The following is a 12,458-nucleotide window of genomic DNA, read 5'->3' on the forward strand; positions in this document are numbered from 1 at the left end:
ATGCACTACAATATTAGGATGCGTATTCATTACAATGTTAAGGGACTTAAGGTACGGATTACGAAATGGTCATTTAAAATATGTGTAGTAAGTTAGTAACCCATACTTTTCATACGACAACAATTGTTGAATATTGAATGTTTGTATTATGAGAAGAAAGTTATAATCTACACACCACTGCTTTTAATTTTTACAATTTGCCGCTGATCACAATACATTGTCAGCTACTTGCAAGCATACTCATGCTACACAACTTCTACCAAGTCTCATCCAATTCTGCACACTCATTCATCTCAACAACCAACATAACCATGCATATATAATAGACTCTCCCATAAATCCAACCCGTATCAATACGAACCAATAATACTTGTAAAAAAAGTCGGTACCTTAGTTTTACTTAACAAAGCAAAACTTACATAGAATGGTGTAAAGGCTATTCATGTACATACTCAATACGATTCACTTATTCTATATTTCTATACAAATTCGATTATGAGGAAAAATAACAACCAAAACGCACTATTTACTAACATACGTAGTACAACCTAAATAACCATATATATATATATCCATCTATGTAAGACATGATCGATCATGTACCATGTATTCCTGCCGCAAACATGGTCATCCCATTATATATATAAAAGCCACGTACATTATATATCACTATAAAATCGAAGTGTATAAAATATGTTTATGTAGGGAGGTTAAAAAAGTTCAAATGAAAACAAACTCACTTCTTAATATCCGATAATCTACACCCAATAATTGACTTTTCACCGTTGGAAGATATACATGAAATAAATGATAATTTCAGACTAATCTCTTAATTAGATATTCAAACAAATAAGTTCTTGACTTCTTTCTAATGGAAGATGATTACCTTACGGGTTTCTACTGCTATTGTTATTGATAAATTGCCCATGGCTGATCGATGACGAAACTCCATCATTAATTGATGATGATAGATTATTATTATTTATTAATATTATTATTCGTATTAAATAATTTAAGGAAATTGAATCTGGTTGGTAGGAAATAAAAGATACCTTGCTTTATTGTTATTTTTATAAGATAAACAAAGAAGGGGATGGATGTAGAGGGATGATAAGAACGATGAATTCACGATGGATCTCTAAATATGAAAGCGTCACCGATGAAAGATAAGTAAATAACTCATTAACTTGCTTTGTGTTTGGAGGGATGCAATCTTTGATTTTGTCATTTTGTGTTATGAAATGATCTGTAAATAAATTATAAAGGGTATATTTGTAAATAAGAGTAAAATTGATAGATTGAATTGGAGTAATATGATGCCACGTATTTAATTGAAAAAAAGAGATTTTAAAAAACACATATTTATAACATCATGCATGTTATTAATGTCACTAAACAAATTAATTTGAACTAACAGTTCGTTCATCTCTTTGCATTATTTTGGATTAGTCTTTTTTTAATATATTTGCCTAAGCTAGTAAAATCATTAGTTGTGTTCCTAATTATCTTTTTAGTTTATTTAGGTGTCATCAACTGATTAACTTATTTAGCCGCGTTGATTAAATTCCGGGTTATATAGATCGGGTTATATAGGTTTTAACAATTATAGCATATTTTAGATCTTTTAGATCCGGTAAGAAAAAGTTGTCTCTTACCGATCATTTTTCGCTATTAGAAAATTAGGCCGATTAATTTGAGGGACAAGACACAATTCGACGATGAGAATGCATTGATGGTTTTCAAACTAAATTTGAGACCTTAACACATTGAAATGTCTTAATTTCTATTGTTGTTTGAACAAAATATGATAAAATATTAGTATCATATTTTATTTTGGACACTTTTCTATTGGTTTTTTTCCATTTTAGTGCAATAAATTTGTAGAGTCTGCTCCTATAATTGTTACTTATTACGCAATCAACCATATTGTCACTTTTTTTCATATATAACATTCACATCATAAATGAAAATTATTAATCAAGTTAATTTAATACTATCGGGTATCAACCCGGGTATTAATCGGTTGACCTGGTTATAATTCCCCTAATTTGATTTAAGTGTTATCCTAACTTCAGGAATCCCTTTCTAGTAGAAACACAATACAGAAAATAAAACCCTAAAACAAAATCCCCAACCCCCGTACTAAAACTTGTCACATGTTCAACAGCAATCCAAATCCCCTCCGCAAAACCCCATCCATCAACCAATTCCAATTCTGAGGGTTCTGAATTCCAATTTACCATACAACAGAAACAACAATGATGTACAATGATCCTCAACAACAACAGCCAATGTACCAGCAGCAGCAACACCCACTACCACCACCACCGCCGCCGCAACAACAAATGATGCATCAACAACAACCACCGCCCCATCAATTCCACCACCAGCAACCGCCGCCACAACAACAACAACAGCAAATGATGCGTCAGCCTTCTGCTTCCTCAACAACCCTCAATGCTCCACCTCCAGATTACTCTCAACAAAACTTTTCTCATTCTCATCCCTCTTTCGACGGTATACACATTTTCTCTTTTTTTATTATTGATTTTGCCATCTGTTAACTACTCTTTTAGGCACATCTTTAGTCCTATCTTCTAGTGACATTAAACATTTTCCCTCTTTATATACCATATATAGATTAATTATTTAATAGAAACTAGTACGAGTAATATGTTACAAGTTACCTCCACACAAACATAGCAATATCGACTAGCTGACGAAACACTTACATAATAGATGACCAATTATAAGATGTAATTACAATGACGTATAGGACCTAAGATGCACATATACTAATATTAAACCTCGACATCCATACCTATTATCAGTAAGGACAATTACTCACTAGGAAGCATGAAACCGGTTGAATACCGATCACAATGCTGACACTCAACCTACTGGAAATTCCAATCGAACAGTTCTGGACATACAGTTTAACCGAGTGGTGGCACTGCGTAATGTGAACTGTTATAATTATTACCTCATAGTTTTGTGTTAACATACTCAAACCCTGATTATTATTATTGGATAAAAGCAAAAGTACTATTTCCGTTCCAACTTAAAATGATTAATCTTTTCTAATGTTAGAATCAGGCTGCGTTGTCTTTTAGCTATTTTTCTTATTTGACTGTTTGTCTTAATTTTTTTTTTTTTACTGTTTATGTAATTTACTCTAATGAGTTATTTTTACACTTTTTATTCTGGACTAATTACTTGTCTCCTCTTATTTCTTTAGTAGCATCTATGCTATCTGTAAGAAAGATTGTTATGTTCATAATTCGCTTGTTTGACATGCAAAAACATAACTAAAGATTATTACCGTAAAAACGGTTGTTTAATGAACTTGTCAATTTACTTTTCTTGAATGCTATTTGCTCCATGTAAATTGTAATAAATCTTCTGCAGCCCATGTAAATGCAGACAGCTTTGCTGCCAAAAGAATGAGGAAAATTGGACAAAGAAGAGCGGTTGATTATACGAGTACTGTTGTTCGATACATGCAGGTAATTTTATTATTAAACTATAACCCCTTTTTTTTCTTTTCTCTTCCCATATGTTGTATCTTGCCTTCAAGTAGAATATTAGTTTTATATATAATAATAAATGATGTGACATTTGTATGAAACCAAGCAGTATTATTATGTTATATGCTCATGTAAATCTTTATGCAGAGCCGTTTGTGGCAACGAGATTCACGGGACAGGACAGTGTTACAACCCACTCCTGCTGCAGCAATTGATGTCAGTTGGCGTTCTTTCTCACACTTCATTTATGTATTCATAATGAATTTTGATTAATACAATATGGTTATCATGTCTATTAACTTTCACATAAATGTGAGACAATAGCATATGTTAATTTCATGTCTAATTGATGCATGTTTATTATGTTGATTTTTGAGACAGATGTTACCAACCGTTGCCTATTCTGACAATCCATCTACCAGCTTTGCTGCAAAGTTTGTTCATACGTCTCTAAATAAAAATCGCTGTTCAATCAACCGTGTGCTGGTACAAAGCTTTCTTGTCAAGTTGCCTTTTGGACTTCTTTAACCTGAACAGTTTCCGCAACATTATTGCCCATCATGTGTATTGGAGGTGGCTAAATGGGCTGGGTGGCCGGTTGGCATGGGTCAAAATGGGATTTTAAAACCTTAAACTTTTACGTACAAGCTAAACGGTTTTGGTGCACTTTCTTGGGCCACTTGCTTAGTTTTGTAGATAACATGTATATTTACAACTATATGGAAGTAATCATACAATTTTAATAAATACCATGAATTATGACTTTAAAGCAATTGAACACAAATGTGGTGACTTTTGACCTGTCTGACCTATTTGATCCATATGACCTATTTACTAATAAATACAATCCAATCCCAACTCGTTTCAATTGTAATTGTGTTGAAATTTCCACCTCTTATGCACACAAGGAGTACTGTTTAGGCATAGAAAGCTGTGTATGAAAACTTACAAATGTGAACGCTGACTCATGTTCATGTATGAAGTGGACTCCTACCGGCAGGCGTCTTATAACTGGTTCACATAGTGGAGAATTCACTTTATGGAATGGCCAATCATTCAATTTTGAAATGATTCTGCAGGTATACAAATTGATATTCTGTTGTTTTACTTTTTATGCTAGAGTAACTGCTGTGATTCATTGGAATATCTGAATGTACAGGCTCATGATCAGCCAATCAGGTCTATGGTATGGAGTTACAATGACAATTGGATGGTCACTGGTGACGATGGTGGCTCTATAAAGTAACAACTTTTCTTTGAGTAATTTTTATAGTAATCGTCAGTTCTTAATTATTAACATACCGAAAGCGCTGTAAGCTTACAGAGCTGTTAAGATCTGGGAAATTAAACAATAACAAACAGATGAAGTGCTTTTTATAGATGATTTTAATGTTCCCTTTTGACTTTGTAGTTGATATTCGTATGTGATTATATTTAGGTATTGGCAAAACAACATGAACAATGTGAAAGCAAATAAATCTGCACATAAAGAATCTGTACGTGATCTAAGGTATTATCATAGGCTCATACTTGGAATAGGACTGGTTCAGAGTTGTTTCTCCCATAATTTTGTGTATACAGCTATTGCGTGATTCATTTTACCCTTTCTACTTCCCCCTTGTCTAGAATTCTTATGTTTTTGCATGTGCTAAAAGTTACATCTTGCCTTTTAACAGCTTTTGTAGAACAGATTTGAAGTTCTGTTCATGCTCCGATGACACCACTGTTAAAGTTTGGGACTTTGCTCGTTGCCAGGAGGAGCGTTCCTTAACCGGTAATGTTTTGTTGAATGATGAGTGTCTGTTATGTTTATTACTGACGTCATCACAATTCTCATCTGTATATTTTGACACATGCTTCACCATTGGTTTACATAGTCATCCTTTTTGTGTGCCACTTGGAAATGAGCCTTTCTTTTTTTAGATATGATATATGCGAACTATGTAACTATTAGTGGTGTTTCTCATTCCATGCATTTGTGCACAATGCCACATTGCCATCATGTTTACATAATGACCTAGGGGCCAAATGTTTTTGCGTTGAAATTTAATGGGAATGCATGCATGTAAGAGCTATAGTCAAAGACTTGGCTATCCTAAACTTTTTTTTGATTAATTTGATCTATGCAAGTTACAAGAACTTAAGAAGGAACATAATGTATCTCTTCATTGCTTCGTTTCTTCTATAATGTAATGCACAGTGTTGGCTGTTCTGCCTTAACATCTAGGAGCCTTACTGAATGTGACTTTAACCCTACTGCTTTGTAGCATCTGAGGATTAATCAACCACGTTTGATTGCACAGGTATGCGGGGTATCGGGACGAGAATATATATATATGTATATATTTATATTCACTCAGTGAATAGTTATATATATACTCATCCCAATACTTTGTGACATGTGACAGCCATTGTCACAGGGACATGTGATGTGACAGCCATAGTCACAGGGATCCCTGGACCAGCCATGATTTCCATCTGGATCACACGTACTGGATTGTGGTACGAGTGCATTCCTGATTGTGCTATTATGCCAATGTATTGAAATCTATAGGCCCCCCACCCTACTCATCGGAAATCAACAAACATCTCTAGGTGGATTCTAGTGGGGTACTCACCAGGTTGTAGGTGTAACTCATCCATCTATATAGCATGTAAATGAGATAGTTTTGGACACACAGAGATACATAGATTTAATGTGAAAGCAGTTCAACAAAACCTAATTTCTTCTATTTTTTTTAACTCGAGTGTTGATATTATACTTTGTATTCGATATAAAGGGTCAGGCCATGAACTTGATTATAACACTCAGATTTCTCTCCAAAGTAATTATCTTTCATCTAAACCCTAAATCTATACATATTCCTTTTGCGTGTACAAAGGTTATGTGTCAGTATTCCATGTGGAAAGTTCAGCTATTTTAATGGAGTATTAAACTGTCATCTGCATCTGTTTACTTCATAATATGCTAGATTTTCGACTTGTTGGAGTTGGCAAATGTTTGTAATTTTTTCTCTTATTTTTTGTGTACTTAAATATTCAATGTAATATCACTTGCATCTAGATTATGAAACGTACACGAGATAACCAGAGTCTAATATGTGGCTTAAATCAGGCAGGCCATGGCTGGGATGTGAAAAGTGTTGACTGGCACCCTACTAAGTCTTTACTAGTCTCTGGTATGCACTTCAATATACTGTTTTATTTTAACTTATCAACTTATAAAGATGCATTTCTACATCTTCAGTTCATAAAGATGATTTATGTTTTTTTCTGTGTTATGTTGCACACATATATTATTTTTTATAGGTGCAAAAGACAATCTTGTGAAGCTCTGGGATGCTAAATCAGGGAAAGAGCTATCTTCATTGTTAGTGCAAATTTCAGTATTGGGCAATCTATAAAATTTCAGTATTGGAGAATCTATTGTACATATTGTTCCTCTCGAGTTGTAAATATGTGCTCTTTACATTTGCAGTCACGGCCATAAGAATACTGTTCTGTGTGTCAAATGGAATCAGAATGGTAATTGGGTATTAACAGCTTCTAAGGATCAAATTATCAAGGTGCAGCTTTTTCTCTCCAATGCCACGTTCTGATGTATCACTAGTTTTACTCTTTAATATAGCTGATTGACATTTTAACTATTTATGTTGATAGAGTTATCATTTCTTATTTTTTTTTCCCAGCTATATGACATTAGGGCCATGAAAGAACTACAATCTTTTCGCGGTCATAAGAAGGATGTCACTGGTTAGTGTATACGTTCACTTGGTTTTTCTAAATTCTTGTGCAGTGGCTGCTAAATGTTTCCCCTTACAGTTTTGCTACTTTTTAGGATGTAGATTAAGATAAAGAATTAGTGAAAGGATTTATCTTTCGAAGATAATCATAAAGTTTAAAAATGATGCAAACTGTAAAGGTTAGCAAGATGAGAAGATAGAGGCATCCTGAAGATGCATACTTTTGATTCATTCTGATAACTTTTTCTCAATTGAAAATGGCATATTTCTATACTTAAAATCCTTCTACTGTTTGTTCTGTTGTATCAGATTAAAAAAAGCTTTATAAGTTATAGTAGGACCAGGGATTGAAACTTCTAACCCTAGAAAACCAAGCTGATGAGCACCACCCTTCAAATCTATTCACCTAGTTGAGCTGTCATCACAATTTACCCTAGTGTAAATCTATGTTTTATCCACGTAACCTGCTCAACTAAACAAAGCCTTAGATAAAATATCTACTGATACTTATAACTTATTTCAGAGAAAAGGGTTTATAAATACTTATTTCTCAGAGTAAAAAGCTTTAGTTAACATACTTAAAACAATAAAGGCTTAGATAACATATTTTAACTCTTTTTTTTTTTAGATGAAATATTGTTATATGTTATAAATACATACTTATTTGAGAGAAATAGAGTTTGGTTATGTATAGCTTTTACTCCTAGAGTCTCAACCTCCCAATCTCCTACTCCTAGAGTACCATCTCATAATATGCATGACTTAATTGATAGAGATGATGCCATGGAGATGAAGAAATGGAAGAGGATGTTAGCATGAGTGGAGACAAAAAAAAAGGGGGGGAGGATTAGAATTAGGAATTGATTACGATGGGGATAGTGAATATAGCTCCTAGTTTAACCTAGTAACCTTTAAGCAACCTTCTTTTGATTATCTAATGTGATTCTTAGGTTCTAACTTGAATTTTAGGTTGTTTTGCTACTTAAAGGTACAACAACAAGGGTACCCAATCCCGGCATATTCGGGCTAGTTGATGCTACTTAAAATTGTTTTTGATATACATATGTAATTATGTATATATATATATATATTTATTATATGATGGTGTTTTAGTATTTTATGTGTTATAAATAGTATATAAATAATTTATCTTTTTTTTTTATGAATGTGCGCACCTCATTTACGAACATCCTGCCGCTTTTGTGCTTGGGAAATAGACCCTGTTTCCTTTGTGCGCCTATGGTCTTTTAAAACCAAGAATTTGAAACTAAAACAAATAGCAAAATGCACTGTCATTATGTGGGTCTATTTTAGATCATAAAGAATGTTGTCACTATGTGGGTCTGTTTTAGATCATTAAATAGAGAAAAACCTATTTTGATTAAATTATTTCTTTTTTAAGTTAAGAGGTTAACATATCTATACTCCTTTATAAAAATTATCACACCCTCATTTTTAGAAATAGTTACACAATAGTTACATACGGAATTATTAAATTATCCTTAATAAACACCCACTATGAAAAGAGTTTTTATAAAATACCAAATTTGCCCTTATTGAATTAATTTACTCTCTAAACTTTTATTTTAATAATTAACACTTTAAGCCCTTATCTTCTAAAAAATTTTCACTATCACAATTACATCAAAACCTACACCACTTGACACCGCCACCACCACTAATAGTACCATCACCGACACCACTAGACCGCCCTCCCCACCACTGCCGCTGCATTGTGCGAGTACCATGCTCGTAAATATATAAATATATGCATATATATATTGGTATTTGATTTGCGTTTGATTTTCATGTTCTAAATATTTTTGTTGATAATAGACAGCTAAGAATAGTTTCCTAGATAAATGATGATTATATTAAATTATAGTCTGGTAAAAAGTCGACTAAGAAATTTCTATATAATTCAAATGGAAAGTTTTAAATAGTTAATTATTTAACTAAGAAAGTTATGAAACTTGAGTAACAAATGGTATAGGTTTAAAAATTTTGGCAACAAATTCAAGTACATGATCTAGTAAATGTATTGAGATCGACACCATATTGGTTTAAACTACATCTTATTGGTTATAAACCCAAAACTTTGGAAATATACAAGTAAACGTCATTACATGATATTTAACTAGGTCTTTAAATGCCCGCAATTCACGTCAGGATAACTGGTAAAACAAATAATCACTTGTAAAAGGAGGAAGTATATATAAAAAATGTAAATGGTAGAAAGGATTAAAGGATAAATAAAGTGAATAAGGGTAAATATAATGGATTAATGGTCATTATAAATAAAGGACCAAGCTGGTAAAAAGAACTAAAATATAGAAAGGAGTATATAAGAAGTTAAATATGAGGGACATATATGTAAATCGAATAAAAGTTTTGGGGGCAAAAAGTTGTAAAACTAAGTGAACAGTGTTTTTTCCTTTTGGAAATTGATACATAAGGTAGATTTGTATAATTACTAGAATTGTACCCACGTAATGCATGAATGTGAATAACTTTTCCATCTTTTAAAATTAAATCTAGATCTTCAGTTAACATATGAAGCTGACTTGCGTCACCCATGCCAAAAGTTACACTAATAATTATATAGAAAGAAGGCTATGTGCTCTCTTCTCCTGCTTTATACTTCAGTTTATCTCTGTTTCACTAAGACTTTTTTTTGTGTGTGTCAATTCTAGCATTAGCTTGGCATCCATTCCACGAGGAGTATTTTGTCAGCGGGAGTTTTGATGGATCTATCTTTCACTGGGTAGTTGGGTAATGTGTTTGATTAAGCAATGCTATACAACTTTTGTTGTGCTTCTCGATTTTACTTCAAAGTTTAAAGGCCCTTTCATTTTAGCAATCTATGACGTTATTAGACATCCAAATTTGTCTATGTTCTCTTGATATGTGTTACCATCCTTGGCAGTAGACCATGATTATATACAATATTCAATCTAGCATAACTTTAGTGTCATATTGCAGATCATATATGTCCAGTTTTGATGAAAGTTTCTTAGTCTTAGGGTTGTTAACTAAGTACTGATACGATATGAACATTATAATTCTAAAATATTCTTTCGGCATATGTGTCTTAATTACCTAAAAAAGATCTCCCCTAGCATGAAATTTATAATGAAGTTGCTGTTGATCGACTTCTCATATATTGACATTGCTACAGGCATGAAACTCCACAGATTGAAATTCAAAATGCGCATGATGGCGGTGTCTGGGACCTGGCATGGCATCCCATTGGGTATCTTCTTTGCAGGTACATCTAAATTTATGAGCCTCATCCATGATATTAGAACTTGATTTTACAGTAATCTTGATATAATTAATGAACTCTAGCATATGTTAATGTGCTCAATTTTTTCTTGTCTGGTTATGTCATATTTTTGGGTTTTTCTAAATATAAGATCTGAAATGCATGCAATTTTAAATGCAGTGGTAGCAGTGACAACACAACAAAATTTTGGTGCAGAAATAGGCCTGGGGATCCAGCTCGTGATAAATTAAACACAGGTCAAAATCAAGGTTGGTGCTCATTGCCCTTATAAGAAACTTATTTTCTAAAAGTTACAAATGAGACTTATATTTCTTTCTTTCTTTTATTTTTGCTTTAACTAGGTTACAGTGAACAAAACTCTGCTTTTGCTGGCCGAATGTCTGTAAATTTCTCCGGATCTGAGCCACCAACTACTCCAGGACCATTTGCTGGGATGAACAGGAATGAAGGTACAATTCCTGGGATTGGAGTTGCAATGCCGTTGTCGTTAGATACATCAACGCAGGGTGACCAAAAACAAGCCATATCCTCATCAATGCCACCAGGAGCACCTCCGTTGCCACCAGGTCCACATCCATCACTCTTTGCAGCCAATCAGCAGCAACAATATCAACAAAATCCTCAGCAACCCCACCACCACCACCAAATGACACCTTTGCAACCACCAAATATGCAACATCCATCTCATATGCCACTTCTACCACATCCTCATTTACCCCGTCCACCACCCCAGTTGCCACCTCATAACATGCCATCTTCAATGCCTGGATCCATGCCCATGCATGGTCAAATGGTAATTTTATATGAAGTTGCACTTCTGTAATTGTGTTATTATATGCAGCTGCGTATATTGTTTTCATTTTTTACAAAATCAAACTGTTATGCAGGGGCCAATGAATCAGATGGGTCCGCCTATGCAGCAAGGACATTTTATGGGCATGAATCCTATGCATTCAGGACCAGGAGGTCCACCACCCGGCAGCATGCCAAATATGCAAGGTCCATCAAGTGCGGGCGGGAACCAGATGTATTCACCAGGAGGTGCATTTAACCGACCTCAAGGTGCACAGATGCCCCCAATGCCAGGGCTAGGTCCATATCAGGTAACAGATTTTTCTTTGTGACCCCTGATGTCATTCTATTATTTACTGCTTGAGTTACGACGATGGCTAACTGTTAACCTTTGGATATTGTAAATATAAAAAAAGAATCAATCACATTCAATGAATTTCATTTGACATGAATTTAAATTACATTTTGCAGCCTGGGAATCCAAGTGGTGGTGGCATGGGAACAGGACCACCAAATTACGGTATGCCTTCTGGTATTCCCCCGCCACTTCCTCCTGGCCCCCCACCACATGGACAAACACCGCAGTAGGTCTTATTTGTACATCTCACAGCCTTTGTTTCTTTTGCTCAAAGCTGTATTTTTATTTTTTTTTTGTTGGGGGGTTATCAGTATTGAGTTCTAGTTCTGCATGTAACTTAATAGTGACCATCTTGTTGATGAGTTTAGTGTGACAGATTCTTAGATATTAGCTTGCTATTTGCAGTCCTATGCAGGTGAAATTGTTAAAACTTCAAAGTAAATCCTTGGACGTTAAAGTTTATCCCATTAGAACTACGTGATTCATAACATATATTGGTATAAAGTGAGTCACTGAAAACTAGGATCAGTGCAATGTCTGACTTTGCTTGAATGTAAAATGTTCTCGAAATGATCTTTAATGATGGGTGTTTATCTTGATGTCGCTATAACAAATAATGTGGTCCACTTTTTGAATATGATACTTGTGGTATCTAATTCCACTGTTTTCCAACAAAAAAAATGCAATTTTATAGTTAGTCGCTTGTTAGATTATGAAAACATATACATATCCATTGTTATATATATTTATAT

The 12,458-nt window shown here is 33.9% G+C and overlaps 1 protein-coding gene across 2 annotated transcripts; it reads left to right on the forward strand.

Moving 5' to 3' along the window:
• Positions 1–2,076: 2,076 nt before the first annotated feature.
• LOC122581802 (flowering time control protein FY) lies at positions 2,077–12,196 on the forward strand. 2 transcript variants are annotated; one of them, XM_043754084.1, is made up of 18 exons: positions 2,077–2,517; positions 3,409–3,506; positions 3,675–3,743; positions 3,909–4,013; positions 4,511–4,606; positions 4,687–4,769; positions 4,966–5,037; positions 5,204–5,301; positions 6,647–6,706; positions 6,837–6,897; positions 7,006–7,093; positions 7,217–7,280; positions 9,964–10,042; positions 10,449–10,538; positions 10,716–10,804; positions 10,898–11,349; positions 11,444–11,659; positions 11,820–12,196. In XM_043754084.1, the coding sequence occupies exons 1-18, from the start codon at positions 2,259–2,261 to the stop codon at positions 11,934–11,936; spliced, it is 2,196 nt and encodes a 731-aa protein (XP_043610019.1). In that variant the 5' UTR covers positions 2,077–2,258; the 3' UTR covers positions 11,937–12,196. The 2 variants fall into 2 exon arrangements, with proteins under 2 accessions (XP_043610019.1, XP_043610020.1); XM_043754085.1 differs by having other exon boundaries at positions 3,424–3,506.
• The last annotated feature ends 262 nt before the right edge of the window (positions 12,197–12,458 follow it).

This window comes from Erigeron canadensis, chromosome 9 (assembly GCF_010389155.1).
Source record: "Erigeron canadensis isolate Cc75 chromosome 9, C_canadensis_v1, whole genome shotgun sequence".
In the NCBI taxonomy this organism is placed as follows: Eukaryota; Viridiplantae; Streptophyta; class Magnoliopsida; order Asterales; family Asteraceae; genus Erigeron; species Erigeron canadensis.

Bases quoted from the DNA above. Each gene is read 5' to 3' on its own strand.
- LOC122581802 (XM_043754084.1), top strand. From the start codon at position 2,259: ATGATGTACAATGATCCTCAACAACAACAGCCAATGTACCAGCAGCAG. The intron at 7,094-7,216 runs GTGCAGCTTTTT...TTTTTTTCCCAG, and splicing joins CTAAGGATCAAATTATCAAG to CTATATGACATTAGGGCCAT. The intron at 10,043-10,448 runs GTAATGTGTTTG...ACATTGCTACAG, and splicing joins ATCTTTCACTGGGTAGTTGG to GCATGAAACTCCACAGATTG.